Consider the following 24381-nt stretch of genomic DNA (forward strand, 5'->3'; position numbering starts at 1 on the left):
TCTCGCACCGGGACATACAGGTTCGCTGCTCTTTGTGATCTGTACTTATCTTAAAAGAACGAGAAAAGAGGGAGCTTTGTGCGCATCAAAAAGAAGGGTACCCCCGGGGGGTTAAGTGTTCGCAGGGGGGGGGTTTGCAGGTGATGCTTACAGGCTCATCTCAGAAATCCCTGGAGAACAGTGTCTAAAGGGGAGGTTGTAAGGTATAAACCCGGGAGGGTAATCTGAGAAATCTCCAAGAGACAAGGTATTTTTGTGGGAGATTGAGGACGTGGAAGGTGTGCAAGGGAGTGTGAGGGTTCGTGGAAAGGTGTGAAAGACACTCAACCCAACCCGAGACCACCCCAGGCAAAACACTGACCAGTCCAAGAACACTCTAGAAATAATCAAGGAAAATGGGAAATAAAACATCAAAACTGAAATTGAATAATGCCCCACCCACGAATACCGTGGCAGAAAGGATGTATGGGAAATATTGTGTCAAGTCATGTACCCAATTGGCATTATGGCATAAATGGACAAAGGAAGACCAATGCCCATTCCCGAGATGGGGCTCTTTAAAAGCAGAAATTATAAATAACTTGGCATGTCGATTAGAACAACGGACAAGTGATAAGTTAAAACCAGAGCCAGATCTTGAAGCGTGGAAATTGTGGGAGGAGGAGGCCTTACAAATAAGTGAAGTAGCTAGAAATTTGGTGAAACAGAAACTATTAAAACTAGAAACACAGGTAAAAGAGATGCAACAACCAGTGATTGGAATTGCTCCTGCCTCGGTAAAAGCTTCTGAGATTGAAGTACAAGGACGGGAAGCTCAGGTAAATAATGAAGGTGATTCATCTGCATATGTTAATAACACACCAAGATTGTATCCGAACCTTGAAAGTATGGGGCTGATGGCCACAGCCTCTGCTTTCCCGGTTCAGGTAACTCCAGCGGGACCAGGGGTGCAGGCTCAGTCAGTGTACCGACCATTTAAAGAGATTGAATTAAGATCAATGAAGGAGAGAGTATTAGATCAGAGGGGAAATGCAGGAGCAGTAAGGAATTTAATAACGCAGTGGGTTGCAGCACATCGATGCACCCACAGTGACATTGGGGTGCTATGTCAAGCAGTGTTGTCTCCATATGTGTGGAAGAGAGCTCGAGAAGCTGCCGAGTGGACAGCAGACGAACCAGCAGTTTGCACCGAAGCAGATCGGCGAGATAAGCGAGGGCGCCTGTATGAGGAGATTGAGAAGGCCTTACGACCACCAGCATTAGATTGGGATAAAATCTATGAAACAAAGCAACGTCAAGGGGAGCGGGCATTCGAGTTTATGGATAGATTAATGTTGACACTCTTACAATATGGGGGGTTTCAAGTTGAAGCAGACATACCGGAGCGAACGGTCACTAATTTCGTAATGGAAGGACTCAGGCCTCAAATTAAAAAACAATTGAAGTATGTACTGTTAGGTTGGCAGGGCAAGAAAGCAAGTGAGATTTGTATAGCAGCTGATCAATGTATGGACCGAGCGGAAGAACGGGAGAACGCAAAGGCAAAAATGAAAGACGAAGTGTTGCAGATGGTGTTGCTCGACAAAGTAGCAGACCAAAGAAAGAATAAGGGTTGGAGAAAGTGGGGGCTGGAGGGAGATGATTCAGATTCGGAAGAAGAAGAAGCGGCCAGGAGATGGGGACGACGAATGAGAGGTCCACAAAGACCCCCACCAGCAGCACAGGATGGACGGCCCAAGAAATGAAGTGGAAAAAACAAAGGTTGGACGCGAACGCCACCACAGACCCGCTCGAGGACGGCAGCAACACAAGAACAGGAACAACCAAGTCAATCACAGGGATGTTTCCAGTGCGGGCAATTGGGACATTGGAAAAGACATTGCCCCCAAAGAGGACGACCGGAGATCCAACAGGAGGGATGATCGGGACAACCGCAAAATCGTAAGTCATATTGACAGACCGCGGGTGGACCCGTGTTACAAGGGGCAATGTTGACATTAACACCAAAAGAGGAGCCGACCTATTCTTTGGATGTTTCAGGTAAGACACTATCTTTTTTAGTTGACACGGGAGCCACCTACTCTACCATAGCAGCCAAACAGCTGCCACATGTTGAAAAATCCAATGCTGAAGTCCAAGTAGTAGGGTTGGGTGGTAGCATGCAAACATTAAAGACAACAACGCAATTACCAGTAAGATGTGGACCTTTACAGGAAAAACATGCATTTCTTCTCACAACCACCACACCGGTGAATTTGTTAGGTAGAGATTTGTTGTGTAAGTTGGGATGTAAAATAGCATGTACGAACAAAGGGGTTTTTGTGGATATTCCCCAGAATAAAGCACAGTCAGCAATGATGCTGTTAATGACATCGCACCCAGTTGTTTATTGGTGGAGGCTGAAAAGACAGCCGATTAGTGAGGCTTTGATTTGTTTAAAGGAAGTCTTAGCCAAAAGTGAGGAAATGCAAATGTGGCTAGACAATGCACAAGTAATGACACACATCTACTATGAGCCTCCACATTGTACAATCTATTATGATGCGAATGGAGATGATGCTGAATTTGCGGAGAAAATTGCTCCGTATTTGGGAACCTACAATGATCTTTTGATTTGCCGTTTGATGATTGGTAAGGAAGGTGTTGCAATGGAGGTAAAGCTCACAGAACAACAAAGGCATTTGACAAAGTATCCGCCGGGAGTAACTTCGCATGTGACAATAACCACAGCAAAAGATTATCACCCGAAGGATTTGGGCTTTCTGGTTTATCGCCTACAGGGGGCAGTAGCGACCTGCACAACAATGATGCTGCATTGGCAGGTGCACAAGCTAGCGAAAAATGAAGGGTGCATTTGTGATTCTGAGGAACAGGTGTTATTGGGGACAATTGAAGAGGTTGATTTACCACCTAAACATGAGAGGGTGATGGAAACGGTAAATGAAGGAGAAAACGCAGAAGATTTGATAGAAAGAGTTCCACAAATAATTGTGGACATGATAGAAAGAATTGTGATATAGATATGATAGAATGATAGAAAGAATTGTGGACCCGACACGACAATGATGTAGGCCGTATAATTGGGGCAACGCCCCTCGTGGTTAAACTCAAACCGGGAATGCCTTGGCCAAATGTGCGCCAATACCCCTGCGAAAGGAGGCGGAGGCCGGGATAGCACCAGTAATTGGATCTTTGAAGGAGCAAGGGATAATTGTAGAAACTTCAAGCCCATGCAATACGCCTATACTGCCAGTGAAAAAGCCACAGAAAGATAAGTGGAGATTTGTTCAGGATTTACGGGAAGTAAATGAGGTGATTCAAAGTATCCATCCGTTGGTACCAAGCGCAGCGGGGGTGATGACGTCTATACCTGCAAGTTCCACCCATTTTACTGTAATCGATTTATGTTCGGCATATTTTTCTGTACCCATTGATAAAAAATCCCAGTTTTTATTTGCCTTCACGTATAAAGGCCGTCAATACACATGGACTGTTTTGCCTCAGGGGTTCGCGGATAGTCCAACATTATTTTCGCGTACCTTACATAAGGACTTAGAAGATGTTGTCTTCAAGGGTAAATCAGTGCTGCTACAATATGTGGATGATTTGCTCATTTGCTCCCCAAACAAAGCAGCGTGTGAAACAGATACGCTGCAGCTGCTCCAGGCATTGGCAAGAAAAGGCCACAAGGTGAATAAAGAGAAGTTGCAATTAGTCAAGGAAAGGGTTAAGTATTTGGGACACCACATTTCGCAAGGAAAGAGGGAATTGGATAAGGGGAGAATAACTTCAATTTCAGAAGTGCCATGCCCTCGCACAAAGAAAGATATGATGCGATTCTTAGGTATGGCAACCTACTGTAGACATTGGATTGTTGATTATGCAATTCTGACAAAGGAACTGTATGTTGTGGTGGGCAAAAACCAGCCCAATGTAATTGAGTGGACTGAGAAGATGGGGGAATATTTTACCAAATTAAAAGCGGCACTCTCGACAGCTCCCGCGTTGGGGCTGCCAGATTATGAGAAACCATTCTTCCTTTACTCTCACGAAACTAGAGGATTTGCGCAGGCTGTGCTGACACAATCCCACGGCGACCGCCAGCGACCAATTGCATATTTTAGCCGAAGGCTGGACCCGGTCGAACGTGGGTTGCCTCTTTGTTTGCAAGCAGTGGCCGCAGCGAGCTACGCAGTTAAGCGCACGGCAGAGATCGTAATGGGTCACCCCCTCACGCTAAGGGTACCCCACTGTGTCGCGGCTTTATTAACCCAAAAGCAAACACAACTTTTTAACCAACACACGCCTGATGCAGTATGAGACGACTCTCCTACACCAGCAAAATTTGCAGATTGAGAGATGTAATGTTCTTAATCCTGCTTCCTTGCTGCCAACGAAAGACGATGGCGATGCTCACGACTGCACAGAGGCAATACAAGAAGTATCCACCGTGCGCCCGGTTCTCAAGGATCAACCCTTGGAACACCCGGACCTCACCTTGTTCATCGATGGTTCGGCCTATCGTGGCCGAGACGGCTCGGGGCATGCAGGATATGCCGTGTGCACCCATAGTGAAGTTATTGAAGCAAGACGCCTGCCTGCACATTTTTCTGCCCAGCAGGCGGAGCTGTGTGCCCTGATAAGGGCATGTGAACTATCTGCTAACATCGCGGTAAATATATACACTGACTCTAACTATGCTTTTGGTGTGGTACATGACAAAGGTGCGATATGGAAAATGCGAGGGTTTCTCACCTCTGCAGGAACACCAATAAAAAATGGTGATTTAGTTTTTGAGCTGTTAAAAAGTATCTCAGTGCCAGCGGACGTCGCGGTAATTAAATGCCGCGCACATCAGAAACTCACTACAGATAGAGACAAAGGAAATGATAAGGCGGATAAAACTGCAAAAGAGGCGGCTAGTCTGCCTATTCCTTTGATAATGCCAGCACGACTACCGAAGGAACAAATTAAGCTGCATCAGTATAGCTTGTCAGATATTATTGCAATTCAAGCTGCAGCATCGCTGGATGATCGTGACAAATGGAAAGCTGCAGGAGGGACAATGGATGCAGATGGACTATGGTCTAATAGGGGAAAGGTCATAGCACCTACTGAAATCCGACCATGGCTTGCACGCATGGCCCATTTAAATGGACATGTGTGCAAGAGGGGGACTGTGAGACAGGTGCAAGAATCCTGGTATGCACCAGGAATTGGGGGAGTCGCAGAAGGGGTGTGTAAGAGTTGCCAAATATGTCAAAAACACAACCAGCAGAAGCAGGGAAAAATAAGAGTGCTGGGAGCTCACCCAGCCCCTTGGGGACCGTTCACGTACCTACAAATAGACTTTATAAAAATGCCTCCATCAGGCGGGTTCAGCAATGTTTTGGTAGTGGTAGACATTTTTACTAAGTGGGTAGAGGCGTACCCATGTGCAAAGGCTGATGCCGCTACCGTGGTGAAGCACCTGTTAAAAAGTTTTTTCTGCCGATTTGGCATTCCTCATAAAGTGTCTCACGATCAAGGAGGACATTTTACGGGGGAAATAACACGGGCAGCGTGTAAAGCACTGGGAATTAAACAAACATTTCATTGTGTTTATCACCCAGAGTCAGCAAGTGCTGTGGAACGGCAAAACGGAATACTGAAGAACAAACTGGCTAAAATAACAACGGAGACAGGGTTAAAATGGCCAGAGGCATTACCCTTGGCACTAATGAGCATGCGATCGACAGTAAACCGGAAAACAGGGTTATCCCCCCATGAAATACTAATGGGAAGGCCAATGCGGCTGCCTGTGACCGCCCCCACAAACATGAATAAGTTGGATATTACAATGATGGACGAGAACTTGCTGACATTTTGTAAACAGCTTTGCAGGATCGCAAGGGCGATACACACAAGGGTAAAAGAGGCCCTACCCGAACCAGTGGAAGAGCCGTACCACGCCTTCCAGCCAGGAGACTATGTACTGATAAAACACTTCACGAGGAAAACAGCCTTGGAACCTCGGTGGAAAGGACCATTTCAGGTACTGCTGACTACTCCGACTGCGGTAAAGTGCGAGGGTAAGACGGCTTGGATACATGCCACACATTGTAAACTGGCTATACCAGCAGAGACAGGGACAACATGAACAACACCTATCTTACCATGACTGTATTTTTTTGTGCACTTGGATGCACGTGGGCATTTTACAATACAAGCTGCATCCGTGATAATGAAGGAAAAACTGATGATGAGAGAACTATGGGTAAAAGGAAGAGACGAGAACTAATCCTACTTAAAGAATTGACTGATCATCCACTGAACACTTACCTGGCATTATCCCTACAGTACGCTCGGACAATGAACAAAAGGGAGTGTTGGGTGTGTTCACACCTTCCACATTCCTCAAAACACGGATTACCCTTGTTTGCAGTTCCACTCCAGGGGGAGAACATGTGTGGGTACATAGTCCGTAGACAAGATAGACCAGTTTTAACTAAAGTAGAGAAGGCATCAGTGGAAGGTAGAATAATAGAAATAAAAAGTAATTGGAAGAAGGGGGGTTATAATTGCACGAACTATGAGCATAGGTATTACCCGAAGTACAGAACTATTAAGCAAAAGGCTGTGGGACAGGGCCCGGCAAGAGCAATAAAAGTAACGAATTATGATGGATTGAAGAAGGGGGAGGGATTAGAAAAGTACCCCCCACATTTTCAGCTCATGCACAAACAAATTGGATTGATTTGTCTAGTTAGAGGACAAGGGGGGGGGACCCCATTTAGGAGAATCAACATGCCAGTACTATGCTAGACATGGGGATGAAATGGTGACCATAAAAGGGCGAATTAATGGAACAACCATACCTGTAAAAATCGAAGTAAATAACCTCCTTGAACCTCAGGCACCCCTAAATGGTACATATTTTGTGTGTGGGTATAAGGCATACTCATGGCTACCAGTGGGATGGAGGGGATCATGTTTTTTGGGATTTATACTACCCAGGATTCGGATCACTGACCAATCACCCTTTGTACCACAGGTCAGATCGAAAAGAGCCATTTCAGAAGTTGAGAGGTTTTTCATGATTGCATTCCCCTTTTATGGAGCAGGCAAAAGTGCAAGGGAAATTGTCAATTTGGCAGCATCTTTGGAAAAGCTTGCTAATACCACCAGCGAAGGATTTCACAAAACGAGTGCCGAGCTGGTAGCTATACGGACAACCGTGATGCAAAACCGCATCGCTCTGGATATGCTTTTAGCAGAAAAAGGAGGGATGTGTGCGGTTATAGGTGTGGAATGCTGCACATACATTCCAGATAATTCAGAAGAAATTGATAATTTGGCTGAAAAAATTAAAGCTGAAGGTGCAAAATATCATGATTTTAACAAGGGATGGTCAATGGGATCTTGGTTGAAGGGAATATTGGGGAGTTGGGGAGCCTGGATAATCCATTGGTTGTTTATAGGGCTCATGATCTTCATAGCAGTGATTGTTGTCATCACTTGTATTAAAAATCTAATCAGGGAGTGCGTGAGACGTTGTTCTTCTGCAGCAAAGAAAACAACAAAACCGGAGACGGTCCTGGGGAAGCCTGCTGTGGTTGCTGTGGTCAAACCGCTGCCAACACCTCCGCCGTCTCTACCCTCCCCGATAATTCACTCTGGTTTTCCTCCCCAACCCATAGACCCTGAAAAGTACTGTGAACTTAATGGGACTGTTGACCCACTGCTTACACTCACATTGGATGAGTGTCTCGACTTGCTCACACCGATGACGAAGATGGAAAGAAATGTTATCTAAACATTGCCTTGTTGGAAAATGTTGGGACTTTTTTTTAAAATTTTTCTTTCACTCTGGCTTGCAGTTTATAAAATTATATTCTTTTTGATGGTTCATAAAGAACACGATATATAGATTCTTACTTGTTTATAAAAATTATATTCTTGTTTGCTGATATTCTTTTTGTTGGTTCATAAAGAACACGATATATAGATTCTTACTTGTTGTTTATAAAAATAATATTCTTGTTTGCTGATTCTTAATTGTTTATAAAAATTATATTCTTGTTCATAAAGAACCATAGTTAGTTGAAAATATATGTATCTTTTTGTGTGTGTGAAATAATTTTTGTGTAAGTTGTTTTTGAAAGGTAATTTTTTGCTTCCTCATGACCTATATTCAAGTTATAATTGTTGAAATGTATCCACTATTCTATAGAGGGGTGGGGTATTGGTGGGCTGGTCAGGATGGTAGAGGGGGGCTTTTCTATGAAGCAAGAAAGTGCGGGCGGAGCTTTCGTGACGTAATGACCCACTTGGAGCTACTCATAAGAGTGGGCCACTTCTGGACGAGACTCCTTTTTACCACCTTGCCGCTCCATCAAGATCCCATCTCTAAAAAATATTATAATTGTGGTGTTCCTTTTCCACTATGTTTCTAAGTAACAGAGGGGCAAATGTGGAGCTGTTGAACAGCTCCCAAGATGAAAGCAGCAATTTTAATAGGATTACCTTTTCTTAAAATTGAATGTAGCATTTAATTGAGGAAGCCAAAGCATTTAAGATGCTCTCAGTAAGCTACCATTTTTGACTGTTGGTAATCAAAGCAAGTCGGCTAGCTATCTATCTATCTCTCTCTCTCTCTCTCTCTCTCTCTCTCTCTCTCTCTCTCTCTCTCTCTCTCTCTCTCTCTCTCTCTCTCTCTCTCTCTCTCTCTCTCTCTCTCTCTCTCTCTCTCTGTCTCTGTCTCTGTCTCTTTGTCGTGCAGCTGAACATCTGGCTTTCTTGTTGGCCCTTGTAACAACATTCTTTGAGCCTTGGGCTCAGAGAAGCCCAATCATAAATCAGCACTGTTTTGGTATAGTTCAAAAGGGAACATCTTGTAGCAGAATGAGACGATAATATATATTGTGATAAAGATCTGCCTGATCAATAACAGATCTTCTTGCTTGTGAAAAGATAAATGCTTTGTCAGGCCAGGAGAGAATATTTGCTGGGGTGTTGTTACTTTCAAAGAAACCAGATGAGCAGGAAAAGTATATATAAAGTAAACCAAACTGCTTGCGGGCCAGAGTTTGACTGAGCTGGTACACTGTAGGTATTCTGTGCCTTTCTACTCTCGTGTACACTTTTGATGCGCATTAAAAACTCTTCTCTACGACGATTGGTGTCGTCATTGCTTGATTGCAGACCCTGATCTCGACATATATATATATATATATATATATATATATATATATATATATATATATATATATATATATATATATATATATATATATTGTTGCGAATTCGCGCCCGCCGGCGTGCGAACGGCCACGTGACTCGAATTGCGGCATGTCGCCCACCGGACAGACAATTCTGTCGTGACCCTCTCGGACTAACGCCGGGAGCTAGTCACGGATGGGCCTTTCGACCTCACCAAAATCGTGCCAATCGGCCACCCGCGTGGGATAGGGTTGTTCGCCAAACTCGACCTACCTAAGTACCCACGCGGAGGGTAGACCAGGCGATTGCACCTCGCCGCAGGTGGACCCCAGACATGAGCCGCTTAAGCGACCCGTTCCGTACTATCGGGATAACCGAGCGGTGTTATCGTTGGCCTCGACGGTTCCGATTAATTATCGGGCGTATTAAGCCCACTACCAACCCTTTACGTGAAGCAAGATGGAGATTCAATTAAAGAAAAGACGAAGCGAAACGGGAAAACAGTTCAACAAGATGCACATTTATTCCGCGGCACACGGAGAGCACACATATACAATTAAAACAATTATGCACAAAAAGCAAATGTAACAAAAGAAACAATGACGCAGAGATACTACCGACTAAGACCGACACACGGCAACACTTAACAGTTTTACTTCACCAGACTGGCGCCACACACACGTTTACACAGAAACAAAAGAAAAGGCCACCCTCAAAGACAAGGGGGCAGACGGGGCCTGTGGGCCAATATTTGCGCGGGACCTGAAAGAGCGGTCAGGTCCGCGAGACCGGGTGGGTCCTACCCATGTCTTTGTGATGAGCCGCAAATGTGGCAGCGGGGCGGTGCCCCGACTACGTGCTCCTTCGCGGGTTTCGTTGACACTGCTTGGAGTGAGGTGGGAACGGGGCCCCCTTTTCGCACTATCTCAGCACGGGGGAAAAAAGTGGGGGGGAATTGTTGATGCTCTGGGGAAAGAGCATAGCTGGCTTGCTTGGGTCCCGTGATGAGCGATTCCACCGCAACCTCGTCGCCGACCGCCGTCTTCCTTGCCTCGGACCCGAACTCCTCGGTCTCTTCCCCCAATTCTCCTCAGCCGACTGCCGAAAACCACCGGGATGCCCTCTCCTCCCACTCCACTCCGCGCTCCAAACTGACTCTGCCCAAAGCATTCTCCGCTCTTCCAAGGCCGACTCTCCGCTCTTCCAAGGCCGACTCTGCTTTTCTGCCACTCCCCGCTCTTCTAAAACCGACTCGACTCAGATTCGCCTTGCGCTCAGGGCTTTATAGGCCAGCAGGAGAACCCATATGCAAATTTCTGGATCAGAACGAGCTCGGGGGCGGAGCCACGCTCGCCCATTGGACGGAGAAAAAGGGGCGTGAATCTCCCCTGATCCTAGAATTTGCATATCTCGATTCCACACAGATGCGCCTGGAGGCGGGGCCAAACCGCCCCGCGCTTGCTGATTGGACGGATCAGAAGTGGGCGTGCAGCATTCCTGATCCGAATTCTCCTCGGAAAGGCCGCATTTTGCACTCGTGGCTCGGCGCGCATCCCGTACGAGCCCAGGACAGCCTGACGCTCGGTGCTCACAGGTGGTGCGGGAATGGCCGCAGAAGGAGAGAGGTGAAGGTGGTGGAGGGTTTATGGTGGTGGTTTATGGCCATGGTGCCATTCGGAATGGCGGTGATGCGATGTTTGCGGGAGCGAGTTGTGAAGGTAAAGATCGTGGCTGTTGGCGTTGTTGTTGTTGTGAAGCGGTGTTGTGGTTGGTGGTTGTTGTGTGATGGCGGTTGAGACGTGGTTGGTTCAAAATAAAGATAGAACAGAAAAACGGCTATCTCAAAGGGTCGCAGCCCGAATGAATCACATTTATTCCCTCTAAACAACGGGGTTGGGGCTAACTACACATGTACTTACAGAGATATCTCACCTACGGGACCTGAATGGTGGTTTGCTAATTTCCACAACCGCAACAATATATATGTGGAAAACAGACACAGGTGGAGGCCATTCAGCCCATAATGCCTGCACGAACACGAGACTAAATTATAAACACAAGATCCAAAGAATAAAATGCAAAAAAATTTTTCATCTATTTATTCTAATTTTTTTTTGTTTTTTTTTTCTCCCCCCCCCCTCTCCATCCCCATCAGCAGAGGGGGCATGGGCTTGGTTAAAAACAATCAACCACACAACACCCCTTGGCAATAAAATATTATATATTATATATAGTTATATCTAATATATATTATATATAATATTTTTATATGTATGTATATGTATATATTGTAGCGGTTTTCGCGCCCGCCGGCGTGCGACGGCCACGTAACTCGAATCGCGGCACGTCGCCCACCGGACGGACAATCCAGTCGTGACCCTCTCGGACTAACGCCGGGAACCAGTCACGGGTGGACCTTTCGGTCTCACCGCGATCGAGCCAATCAGCCCCCGCGTGGGATAGGGTTGCTCGCCAAATTCGACCTACCTAAGTACCCACGCGGAGGGTAGACCGGGCGATCGCACCTCGCCGCAGGTCGACTTCGGACACGGGCCACTTAAGCGACCCGTTCCGTACTATCAGAATAACCGAGCGGTGTTATCGTCGACCTCGACGGTTTGATTAATTATCGGGCGTATTCAGCCCACTACCAACCCTTTACGTGAAGCAAGATGAGGGTTCAATGGAGGAAAAGACGAAGCGAAGCGGGAGAACAGTTCAACAATAAAGCACATTTATTCGCGGCACACGGGAAGCACACAAATACAATTCCACCAAATGCACACAAAAAAAAGAAAACACAATTCCATTTACACAAAAAGCAAATATAAAAGTGAAAACACAGTGCAGAGCTAATACCGACTACCGAGCACACGGCAACACTTATACAATTCTACTTCACAGACGGCGCCGACAACACATACCCAAAACCAAGGAAAAGAAATCCCCCAAGAATGGGGTAGGCCTGGGGCCGAGACCGGGTCGGGCCTACCCGTCTGGTGATGAGACGCGGAGCGGCGATGGCCCCGCAACCCGCGGGCCTCGTGGACAGTGCCTGGCAGGGGGTGGGAACGGGGCCCCCTTGGTCGCACTATCTCAGCGCGGGGGGAAACAGGAGGGGGTTGCTGATGCTCGGGGTATAGAGGATCTTTATTATATGCGACGAGCGTCTCCACCTCGGCCAGGTCGCGCTGTCGGCCTCCTTCGGGTGCAGCTTCCTGCACGACGCGAGCACCCCCTCGTCTGGTGTCGCCGCCTTTCCACAGCTCCGTCCCCTCCGTTCCGACTCCAACGCACACGACGAGCAGCTCCACCGCCCGCGAAGTCTTGACCCTCTGCTTCCGACTCTCCTCATCTTGACTATCCGACCCGTTCTTGTTTGCGACTCTCCCTCGTTCTCTCTTGCGACTTCCTTCTGACTGACGAACACCGTCCTTTTATCCCCCCCGTAACTTCGCCTTTGACCCCCTCCCTTTGACCTTTCACCTCGCTCCCCATTGGCCCGACAAAAAGTGGGCGTGAAGGCTTTTTGATCCACAAATTTGCATATATCGATCGCCCTGGGGGCGGGGCCAAATCGCCCCTCGCTCACCGATTGGACGGCAAAAAGTGGGCGTGTGTCGTTTTTGATCCGTTTTTGAAGCAGAAAATCCGTGATTTTGTACACGCTGTTCAACGTGCGCCCTACACGAGTCCAGCATCGGTGCCCATGAGTGGCGCGAGATGACGGTGATGCGATGGTGGCGAGTTGTGACGGTAAAGGTCATGGCGGTTGTGGTGAAGCGGCGTTGTGGTTGGTGGTTGTTGTTGTGGTTGTGATGGTGGCGATTGGTCCAAAATAAAGATAGTAAAAGAAAAACGGCTATCCTAAAGAGTCGCAGCACGTATAAATGACATGTATTCCCACTAGACAACGGGTTTGGGCCTAACTACACATGCACTTACCGAGATACCTCACCTAAGGGACCTGAATGGTGGTTTGCGAATCTGGTAACCACAACAATATATATATATATATATATATATATATATATATATATATATATATATATATATATATATATATATATATATATATATATATATATATATATATATATATATATATATATATATATGAGCCTGGTGTTGGCGCAGTGGTAGGGCAGCTGCTTGGGATCCAAAAGGTCCTGAGTTCAAGCCCCGTTGGGCCACTGAATTAATACACCAGGGGGTTGACTCAGCCTGTCATCCTTCCGAGGTCGGCGAAATGAGTACCAGTGTATTGGGCCGGTGTATACCTCGGTTAAAATAGGTGTACCATATCATAAATAGGTGTCGTAAGAGGCGACCAGGGTTGCATCAGGAAGGGCATCCGGCGTAAAACATGTGCCAAATCACTATGCGGATCATACGGATGATCCGCTGTGGCGACCCCTCACGGGAGCAGCCAAAAGAAGAAGAAGAAGATATATATATATATATATATATATATATATATTTATATATATATATATATATATATATATATATATATATATATATATATATATATATATATATATATATATATATATATAGACGATATAATATTATGAGACCCCGATAGTGATATAAATACAACTCCAGTCCTGTTATTTTAAACCAAATAAATGCTTTCTGCTTTTTCTTAAGAGCATTCCTTTTCTCACTCCTCAACCACCCTGGTCTCTTTTTACTTCTAGTTTTACACCTCATTGGAATTTATTTACCCTGCGCTCTACACATTTTTTTCCTCAAAGGTTTCCCAATTCTCTGATGCTGATTGTCCTGTTGTTGGAGTCTCCCAGTCAACTGTTGGGGGAGATTCTTCTCTCCGAGGTACTGTTGGGGGAGATCACCCAATTCTCTCCTCATACCCTCAAGGTTTGCCTTCTTGAAATCGAATAGCCTTACCCAACTATCCAGAACTCTTAACAGAATGTTTGCACACACTAAGTTTGCACACACAACCCTAAACAGAATGTTTGCACACACTAAGTTATGGTCACTTGCTCCTAAATGATATATATATATATATATATATATATATATATATATATATATATATATATATATATATATATATATATATATATATATATATGCGAGCAAATACCACCCGTTGCTTCGCTGATGGGCATACTAAAGGGGGTCGGGAGAAAAAGCAGTCAGGCCAGATTTTATCTGTGAATTGCTACACGTTATATGCAAACCTGCACTAACCTGTTTCATGGTTGGGTTGTTGGCGACTAAACCGTCTCCTTCAACAGATTTCCTGATGAGGAGGGTGTATAGATATGGATCCACCCAGCAGGATTAAAAACAAAACCTGTCAATTTTGCACTCCAGCTACCATAAAACCATTCAATCTGCAAAACACAAAAACGCAAATAAATCTGAAAACCCACTCCATGGGAGTACCTCCTGTGCAGCTGTCTTCTACAGGGTAACTCACCAGATTACGGGATTGGGGCAAAGCCTTCAGGACCCCCCCCCTCCCTCTTTGATGATAGGAGGAAAACCACAGGGAAACCTTCCTGGGTCGGATTGCGGTTGTGTATGTCGGGGTGGTGCTGAGGTGTCATCCACCAGATGGCGGTCTCCGTGGATTAACCTGAGGCAGTCCCTTCATGTGGGTGCCTTCATGTGGGTGCTCTGACTGAGGCGAGTGATCTCACCGTGAAGGATGCATTCTACGCCACGCTCAAGTCTGTGGTTCATCAGTGCCCAAGGCAAGATACACTTCTAGTGTTGGGATATTTCAATGTATCAACTAGAACTGATAGGGATGGTTATGAGACATGTGTTGGTCCCCTTGGGTCTGGAACTGTGAATCAGAATAGCACCAAGTTCTTTGACTTTGCAAGAAGTCATGGACTTAGGGTGGCTGGTTCATGGTTTCAGCGCCCACAGGTTCCTTGATGGAGTTGGTATTCCAACACTGGTGGTGTGGCAAAGGAGATTGAGCATTTGCTTGTTAATGGTCACTGAAGATGATCCAGGACTGCAGGGTCGATCAGAGTGCTCGGGTTCCTCAATACCCACCAAAGGCTTGTGGTAGCAACTCTGAAGTTGGAACTTAAATCCAGGAGAATGGCACTGTGGGAGAAAATAATTATATTAATGTACTCTCAATTATAATTGTTGCTGGTGTTTTATCAATTTAATTTTTATCTGGTAATGTCAGTTATGCTTCCTTTTAGCCAAGAGTATTTTGACCTAAATGTTGATAAAAGGAATGTCTTGCTCTGGAACAAAGTGACCTGGTTGATAACACCAAGTTTTGCCATGATTACGTCATTCGCTTTTCACCGCGAAGACACGTATTGCATTTTGAATTATTTTGGCTATAGGCTTATCAGCCCCCTCCACTCCCCATGAAAGCATATAAATACCAGGAAATGTAATCTTGGTTTAGGCAAGTCATTGTAGATGCTTACCATCTCAGTGGGCGACACTCCTTGGTACCAAGTTAAAATAAAATTATCTGATGTACCTTAAAATTCGGACTATTAGCCACAACTGTTTCCCTCAACTTCAACCTCTGTGGCTAAAATAACGATGCGGCTTGTTTATGGATTTTTCCGATGTTGCGGGTTTTCCCGATGATGCGTTCAGGCCAAATCAAGTTTTCAACAGTCTCCAGTCTATGTTTAGATTCACATTAGGTTTCAAAACTAGTTTTGACTCCGTGAATTCAAAACTCACTGTAAAAGTGTGCTAGTGATAACTGTTTACGGTTTTTTTTCCTCCAAATTTACACATGGCCTTTACACACACGAAACATTCAGTTAATCGCCCTTGCGCAGACAACTTCCATCATGCCGAAAACATGACGCAATGCTTACGATGCAGCTTTCAAATTTAAGGCGATCAAACTAGCTGTTGAAAAGGGAAACCGAGCTGCTGCCTATGAACTTGGAGTCAATGAATCCATGATCAGATGTTGCAGAAAGCAGAGGAGCGAACTTTCTCACTGCAAAAAGTCAACAAAGGCTTTCATAGGTAGGAAATGCCGATGGCCCGAACTGGAAGACGAACTTGAAGACTGGGTTAACACACAGAGAGTGGATGGTCGGGGTGTTTCTACTGTTCAGATTAGACTCAAAGCAAGATCGATCGCTGCAGAAAAGAAAATAGAAGAATTTCAGGGTGGGCAGTCATGGTGTTTCAGATTTATGAAACGCAAAGGTCTTTCTGTCAGAGCACGAACGACTCTGTCAACAACTCCCTCCTGACTTCTAAGAAAAAATCGCAAACTTTCGGAACTACATGCAGGAGAATATAGCAGAGAACTTCATTGCTCCCCAGGACATAATTAATATGGATGAGGTCCCTCTGACCTTTGACCGACCTCTCAATCAGACTCTAAACAAAAAAGGCGAATCGTCCATCTATTTAAAAACAACTGGTCACGAGAAAACCAATTTTACTTGCGTCCTGAGCTGCATGGCATTCGGAGAAAAACTTCCACCAATGGTCATATTTAAACGCGTTACGTTGCCAAAAGGAGAAGTTTCCAAAAGGAATCGTTATTAAAGTGAACAAGAAAGGGTGGATGACTGAAACGCTCATGAAGACGTGGCTCACTGAGTGCTACGGCAAGCGACCGCGAGGGTTCCTCCACCGAAACAATGCCATGTTGGTTTTGGACATCATGAAGGCCCACATTACTGATACCGTAAAATAAACAGTCAGATCGACTAACTCCATCCCAGCAGTGATCCCAGGTGGCACGACCAAATATCTTCAACCTCATGATATCAGTGTTAATCGTGCTTTCAAAGTAGCATTGCGTGTCGAATGGGAAACATGGATGACCAGTGGCGAAAAATCTTTCACCAAAACTGGACGTATGCGACGAGCAAGCTTCGCGGAAGTCTGTCAATGGATTTTGACAGCGTGGGGAAAAGTAAAACTATCTACGATCGTCCACAGCTTTCGCAAAGCTGAACTCTTGTATGTTGCAGACGACAGAGAAGCCACCAGCCAGCAAGACTCGGATTCATCTGACGGTGAAAAAGAGGCCGGGGTCAGCGATGCAGCCATAGCAGAAGAAGCTGTGCTTCTGTTGTTAAACTCCGACACTGAAGACGAAGCTTTCAGTGGCTTCAGTGGAAATGATGACGACGACGAATAAATGTGACTACCGGTATTTTTTGATTGTGTGCATTATTGTGTATCTTTGGTGTTGCTGTATTTTTATTTTTGTGTCGCTTTGTCACTGAATTTATGATTGAATTGGTGCTTTGCGCGCGTCTGACAAGTTTCTGTGGCTGTGGAGTTTCTCACTTTTTGTGGATAATTTTCGGACGTTTTTGCGCTTGTTTTTTTTTGTGCAACATTTGCGGCTTATAAACCAGTGCGGATTGTGTGTGTTTAAATTCCAGATTTTTTAAAAAAAAATTCGGGGATGCGGCTTATATAACGATGCGCTCAATGGTCCGAATTTTATGGTGACGTACTTTCCGTTGTGGACAGTGAATTAATTGTGGCTTTCATTTGAGTAACAGGATTTACATCGAGTTGGATAAAACATTAGCTACAATATTCTACAACAATTGGTGCCGTGACACGGAGGCACTAAATCCCTGGAGGCAGTCCATGGTCCGGTGGGACGGCGAATGCCAACGAGATGCCATCCCTGATGGCAGGGCTGTTCTTCGTGGGTTAACGTACTTAGAACAAAGGAAATGACATGTCAGAGAATTTTATTGATAGGCCTGATGGGATCCTTTGGTTTGGGTCTCCTGCGGTTCCAGTCCACTGCGGTTCGAGTCCACTTTAAGCCTGCGGGCTGAATAGAGATCAAAGATCTCTGTACGGGGAGTTCGAGTCCTCGCCGTACCTTGAGTGAGTTCGCTACTCGGCTCACTGTGCCTTACAGCAAAAGGACGGGGTTTCGAGTCCCACCTCCGCAAGGAGAAGTCTTCGAGTCCCAGATCTCGCTGTGTGATAAAGTGTGATTGTTATGTGTATGTGTGTGAGGGTTAATGTGGGTCAAACAATAAGTACTATATAGTTGCTTTATTACAGTGCTGGCCAGCATTTATTGTATTTTGAGCATTTATTGTATTTTGTGCATTTATTGTATTTTCGCAACATTGAAGTGCATACTATATGGTATTTGTGAGCTGTTAACAGTTTGAAAGATGGGAAATGCTGTTAAAGAGTGATGAGATTGTGTATACCAAAGCGACATGCCACAGGCCACGCAGAGGGACATGCGCGAGATATCGTTTTGATAAATACGGACAAGATTCTGTGAGAGACGTTGCAAATTGGTGCGTTTGGTCGATGAACAGTAAATGCCTTTTCCTGAGAATGGTACGTTTGATCGGGATTGTTTGAATCACCTGAGGAAAGTTCTAGAGGGAAATGAAGAGGATCAACGAGGAGCCAGAGGAGTACTTAAAGAGGAGAGAAGGGAGTGCAGACACAACGCAGAGATAGGGCTCCTCTTGGTGACAAGTTCAGAGTGCAGACCCGATCCAGAAAGGCCACGGAGGCTGCGAAGAAAGGAAATTAAGAGGTCAGGGGCATGCAAGCAATATATCGAGCAGCGTCATATTGAGACTGAGTTCCGACCCAGATCAACGGGCAAGGAAATGGTTAAGTGGGAAATAGATATGTGTTATGAATGTTTGTTGAGTTACCTGTTTGTATTTCTGTTTGTTCATTGTACTCACTGGAAGTTTGCTTGCTGTGAAATTGTTGCATGGTATTGTGTGTAGGTGTTACGGATTCGTAGGGAGTTACCTCTTTGGACGGATTTGTATGCGCACTGATTTGCATTGATCTGCATGTGTTGCTGAGTGAGTGGATAACGAAATGGAACATGTGCGAGTCCAATATATTTCACTGGAATAAAACGTGCTCTATTGTGTATTGTGACCTGTGAAGCTTGTGGGAGTGCATGTGTGACGGAACAATGGAGATAGAGATTGGTCGTCACCGTGATTGTGAAGACTTTGGTTGAGGTGAGGTGCACACACCGAATCCAGAGGAAACGAGGAGACCGATTCTGCATGTGTTGTTGATTCATTGTGCGGGGCAGATGTTGTTGAGAGTGTTTTTACCAGATCGACAGGTGTCGATCATATCACAAATGGAAAATGGATTTCAGACATTTTTTTTCTTCTTCACTGTTATTCTATGCAGAATCATTTTGATGAAACAGTATGAATCGTTATAGATGCGCCACCGCACATCTGCCTTCCCCTCCTCACACCTCACACGGTCATCCTTTCCCCCACCCCTCCTTGCTCCTCCACCCTCCTCTCCTTTCTCCTCCACCTCTTCACTGTCCACGATCTCTCTCCCACCCCTCTCTCCCATTTCACCCCACTCTTTCTTCTCCCTCCGCCCCCCCTCTCAGTTTTCCCCTCATCGAAGCGATGAGTGGTATTTGCTGATATATATATATATATATATATATATATATATATATATATATATATATATATATATATATATATATATATATATATATCTTCTTCTTTTTCGGCTGCTCCAGTTACGTGTCGCCACAGCGCATCATCCGTTATGATCCCCATAATGATTTGGCACAGGTTTTACGCCGGATGCCCTTCCTGACGCAACCCTGGTCCCCTCTTACAACACAGGGATGATATATATATATATATATATATATATATATATATATATATATATATATATATATATATATATATATATATATATATATATATACATTCGATTCTTGAATGCAAAGCTGTTCTAAGATTTTTAATAGAGCGGGAAGTCCATCTGGTATTACGGACTAACTAAAGGCTCCTTCGTTCACCACTGTTCTGTCTTGATGCTGTTCTGTCTGTGTGTGTGTTGTGTACAGAGCCTTGTGGATCTGAAAACGCCATAAAACTTAAAAGAAGAGGCAAAAGACCCCTCTTCTCAATATTCAGCAGAGCAATGGGTGCAATTTTAAGAATGACAGCACAATTTTCACACACGTTTTTGCATGACACGACAGTGTCAAGTGAGCAATGTCGTAAGGGTGTGTGTGTGTGTGTGTGTGTGTGTGTGTGATGGTTGGCATCTGTATATGTGGGTTTCTGAAAGTGGAACAGAACCCTACCAGGTCTTGAAGTATTCACCTTCATGGTGGGTGAGTGTACTGTATATATCCTGGCAAGGGAAGGGTACCTGCCGGGTCTCTCCTCCCACCCATTCCCCTCTCTCCTCCCATTCCTTCCCCTCCCTTCTCCCACTCCCACCCCTTCCCCCCTCCTCCCACCTCCCCCACCCCCACCCTTCAGACTCTCACTCCATCCCTTCCCCTACCTCCGAATTCTCACCTCACCCCTTCCCCTCTCTGCAGCCTCCCAACCCACCCCTTCTCATCCCTCCAGACTCCCACCCCACCCCTTCCATGCTCTCATCCCATCCAATTCTCTGCCTCCTCCCCCCTTACCCTCCTTCCTCCCACTCCTCCCACCCCACCACACCTCTCTTTCTCCAGACTCCCACACCCTCCCCATGACAAGTGGTGGTGTCCCATGTGTTTATTAGTTATGAATTGTGAGAAAATGACTGTTTAAAACCCCTGGTAAGGTGTATCGTGGTTTAAAAGAACATGCAATCCCATAAAGTTTTGTTGCGAATATCCTGGGGAGCTCAGAGGAAAAACGTCACAAGCAAACAAACAACGTCTTATTCACTTTTTGTGTAAGATATCATCAACCTAAGCTCCTAATTAAATTTAAAAAGATATGAAAGCAGATCACACAAAAAGGGGGGAAAAAACAATCTCGTATTAAAAAAAAAAATCCATGTTGACCTCAATAATAATTGGCTGGTTGAATCCAGTAACCTGACGTATAAATCCTCTTGAAATTTTAAGTCAATCAGATGAAAATTGAAGATTTTAGAAATCTCACCGAAGCTGTTGACTTTTCACCGACTGTATGTTGACCTCATAAACAATAGGCTTCGTCCTTATGAGAAACTCTAGCATGTGGTGAACTTTCGTGAAGATCGGTTTAACATTGTGACCTGTAGGCGATAGATAGACAAACAGACAGACAGAATAACAAAATCGAGTGACCAATATTCTTGAAAAATCTTCGATTTTGCAAGTAACAAACAGAGAGGGGTGAACACATAACCTCCTTCAGCTTCGGTGGTGGAAGTCATGAGAATTTACAACATGATGCAGATGAAACAGTAATTAAAGAACAATAATAAAATGACAATATCAACATGGATAACAGCCACATGCAAAATTTATATCTCTGAATGAAATTTGTACGAGAATAATGGCACAAAAATGAAAATATATTGGGATTGACAGACGAACACAGAATTATAATTAACAAACTTCTTTCTTTGCCCAAATCCAAAGCCTATGTTCTGGCTGATATTTCTGTCAGCTTTTCACATCTCCCGGAAAGCTCAAAATCTTCAGCAATCTAAACATTGAAAGTGCAAAACAATCTCTACATCCAATTTCCACCACAAAAAAAAACTCCACGGATCAACCCGAGCGTTTGTATTCTGCACGTATAGCTTCATAAGGGAGGTTTTTTTTTCCCCCTCTTCCATCTGCTTCGTCAATCCATTCTTCCAAAGGTACAGTTAACTCAAACATATTGATCTTTTTTGTGGGAGGTCAATTTGATCAACATATCAGGACAAGTTGGTTTTAACTATATATCTGATGAAACAGCCATCCTGGATCCTAAATTGTTTTGTACATCATACCTTCTGGGCCCCGATGCCTCCTCATTTCCATTCAAGAGAGGGATGCTACCGAGGTTTGTCCCCCTCTTTCAATAAATAAATCTTTCCACAATGTAACAAAATACTCTACTGTTCTCTGATGGGTGGGACACATCCCCAATTTAATAAAATGAAAAAAATATTTATGATGGTGAAAAGAGTGACATACTATTTCTCATGCCACTGATCATGCATGTATACAGTACATGATCAAGTGTACCTCTTTTGCAATGTATGATACTTAAAATGCAGTTGTCACTTTTCTTCAATTTTCGTTGACACAGGTTGGCTGGTGACAGCAGAACATTGGAAGGATATTTTAACACAAAGCTGTCTGTGCAGCCTCAACCCTCCAGAAAATTTCCCAAGGCAGCTTCCTCCCCACCAGTTGATCCCAACGTCCCCAAACACCTTGCAGCCTCTGCTGCTTCTGCAATACATAGTTTTCTTCCTTCTCTCACCTCAGCTTTCATAAAACCCTGCTTTAAATCTTTGTTGCAATGTGACCAAAATAAGTTCAGTTTCCAACCACGGTCTTGTTTTCCTGTCTGCAATACCCATAAAATGTCTTTGGAATGCAACACCCCGTGGCTGTGAAGTGAAAAGCAATTGGTTCACTGTGTCTGTCTGTCTGTCTGTCTGTCTCAGGGTGTCAGCCTATGATCGAGGAACTACTTAATTTCAATTGATTGTTATCTTTTGAACACCGTGGAACACCAATATACAGATCGTGCTCAGAAACGCAAAGCAAGAGTTTCAAAAGATCCGGTGTTTAAGCGTTGAGGGGAATAGAGAGTGGAGACTTTCCAATGGAGAATAGAGACTTTGTGTCCTTTTTGTCAAGATTCCATTTCCTCCTTTTTCTAAAGGTAAGGTGTTCCATGAACGCTCTAGTTTATACAACAGGCTAGGCTCATGTATAAAATCGATGAAAAAGGGCAACAGGATTACAAACTACCAAAGGGTATGGCAGTGGAATGGGCGTACGCAAGCAGGAAAGGAGTAATAACACCAAAACAGAGGAACAGATTAGCCTGGAGAGGCAATTGCTTACAACCTGCTTTGCTTTGCATGTTGTTGGCAATGCCCCCCTCCCCCTCCACTTCCCCGGACAGGAGTATCGTGAAAAATAATTCGCGTGTGGAAAGTAGAATGTGGATGTACATGGGTGTACACATGTGGGAACTCGAGCAGCACTGGGTAAAATCGCATACCTCCGCCAGGCCGAACAGTTTACGTTTTGGATTCCGGAACTTAACTGGTCAGATCTGCATCCGGACCTTAACCAAAACCTCATCAGCTTGTTCTTGTCACCTACCCAACTCATTTACTAAATTTTGTCATAAGCTGTCCAAAACTTTTTGAAATATCATGCCAGATATCGTGTTTAAACCCTTCTCTCAATGGTGAAGATTCACTTAAAAGTATCGGATTCAAATCTGGATCGTCACTAAAATCGAATCAATTTGTCCACGTCATACATCCAGCCTGTTCACCAAGTTTCGTCCAAATTGGTCGATAACTTTTTGAGATATCCTGTTCACAGCCAAACAAATAAATAGGAGTGAAGACATAACCTCCATCCACCTTCGGTGGTGGAGGGAATGATGGGCAGCACATTCAAAGGACTGAAGTGATGAGCACGAGACAGTAGACACATGGAGATGATTCCACAATTGGGAATCATGATGGGCAAATGAATGTAGCAGTTAATCAGCCTGGATTTGTGAAAGGGTAACCATTCGAAAATTTCTTGGGGGAGTTGTTTGTAACCTCGTGTGTCGACGTGAGGGTTGTGGTAAGAGATAGCAGGAGGAACAAGGCCAGAGGCAACCTTGATTGGGGATGATACCATTGGTGAAGGAAACATAGAAACATGAAAAAGCCATGCTGTCGATTCCATCATGATCACAATTTAAGAAGGAAACACTCAAATGAGAAATGGCTATGTGGTTCATTCCATCAATGACACCAATCCTGATGGAAATACCGAAATCAGAAATAGCCGTGTGGTCCATTACACCACCATCATACTTTGCTGTTGTTCAACAGATTTATTGTGTGTGTATGTATGTATGAATGTGTATATATATATATATATATATATATATATATATATATATATATATATATATATATATATATATATATATATATATATATATATATATATATATATCGTTACGAATTTGGGAATTCGATTGCACACAACATTCAGGTTCCTTTAGTCAGTTATGTCGATAAGTGCTTGTTGCCGAGATAGCTCACCTTCCATTGTTTAATGGGCAGAAATCGATTAAGTGTGCTGCGATTTAATTTAATAGTTAGGGAGCGATCATAACACAATGGAGACGCCCTCCCCCTCTTCTGCGAAGAGGAAGAAGAGCCCTCCCATCTGAATCACGGGATGTAAACAACTCCCCCCACCAGTGGTTGAGC

General features: G+C 44.5%; 1 protein-coding gene across 1 annotated transcript; it reads left to right on the top strand.

The window, feature by feature from the left end:
• The first annotated feature begins 4316 nt into the window (after positions 1 to 4316).
• On the top strand, positions 4317 to 7839 carry LOC147017966 (protein NYNRIN-like). Its single transcript, XM_085900065.1, has 2 exons — positions 4317 to 4338; positions 4401 to 7839. The coding sequence occupies exons 1-2, from the start codon at positions 4317 to 4319 to the stop codon at positions 6137 to 6139; spliced, it is 1761 nt and encodes a 586-aa protein (XP_085756191.1). The 3' UTR covers positions 6140 to 7839.
• Positions 7840 to 24381: the final 16542 nt, after the last annotated feature.

Source organism: Eptatretus burgeri, chromosome 10, assembly GCF_056783735.1.
Source record: "Eptatretus burgeri isolate ZD-2024b chromosome 10, Ebu_testis_v1, whole genome shotgun sequence".
Classification (NCBI taxonomy): domain Eukaryota; kingdom Metazoa; phylum Chordata; class Myxini; order Myxiniformes; family Myxinidae; genus Eptatretus; species Eptatretus burgeri.

What these genes read in the sequence shown, in the direction of transcription:
- LOC147017966 (XM_085900065.1), top strand. Translation starts at nt 4,317, where the DNA reads ATGAGACGACTCTCCTACACCA. An exon ending in GAGACGACTCTCCTACACCA is followed by an intron (nt 4,339 to 4,400) that starts GCAAAATTTGCA and finishes TGCCAACGAAAG; the next exon opens with ACGATGGCGATGCTCACGAC.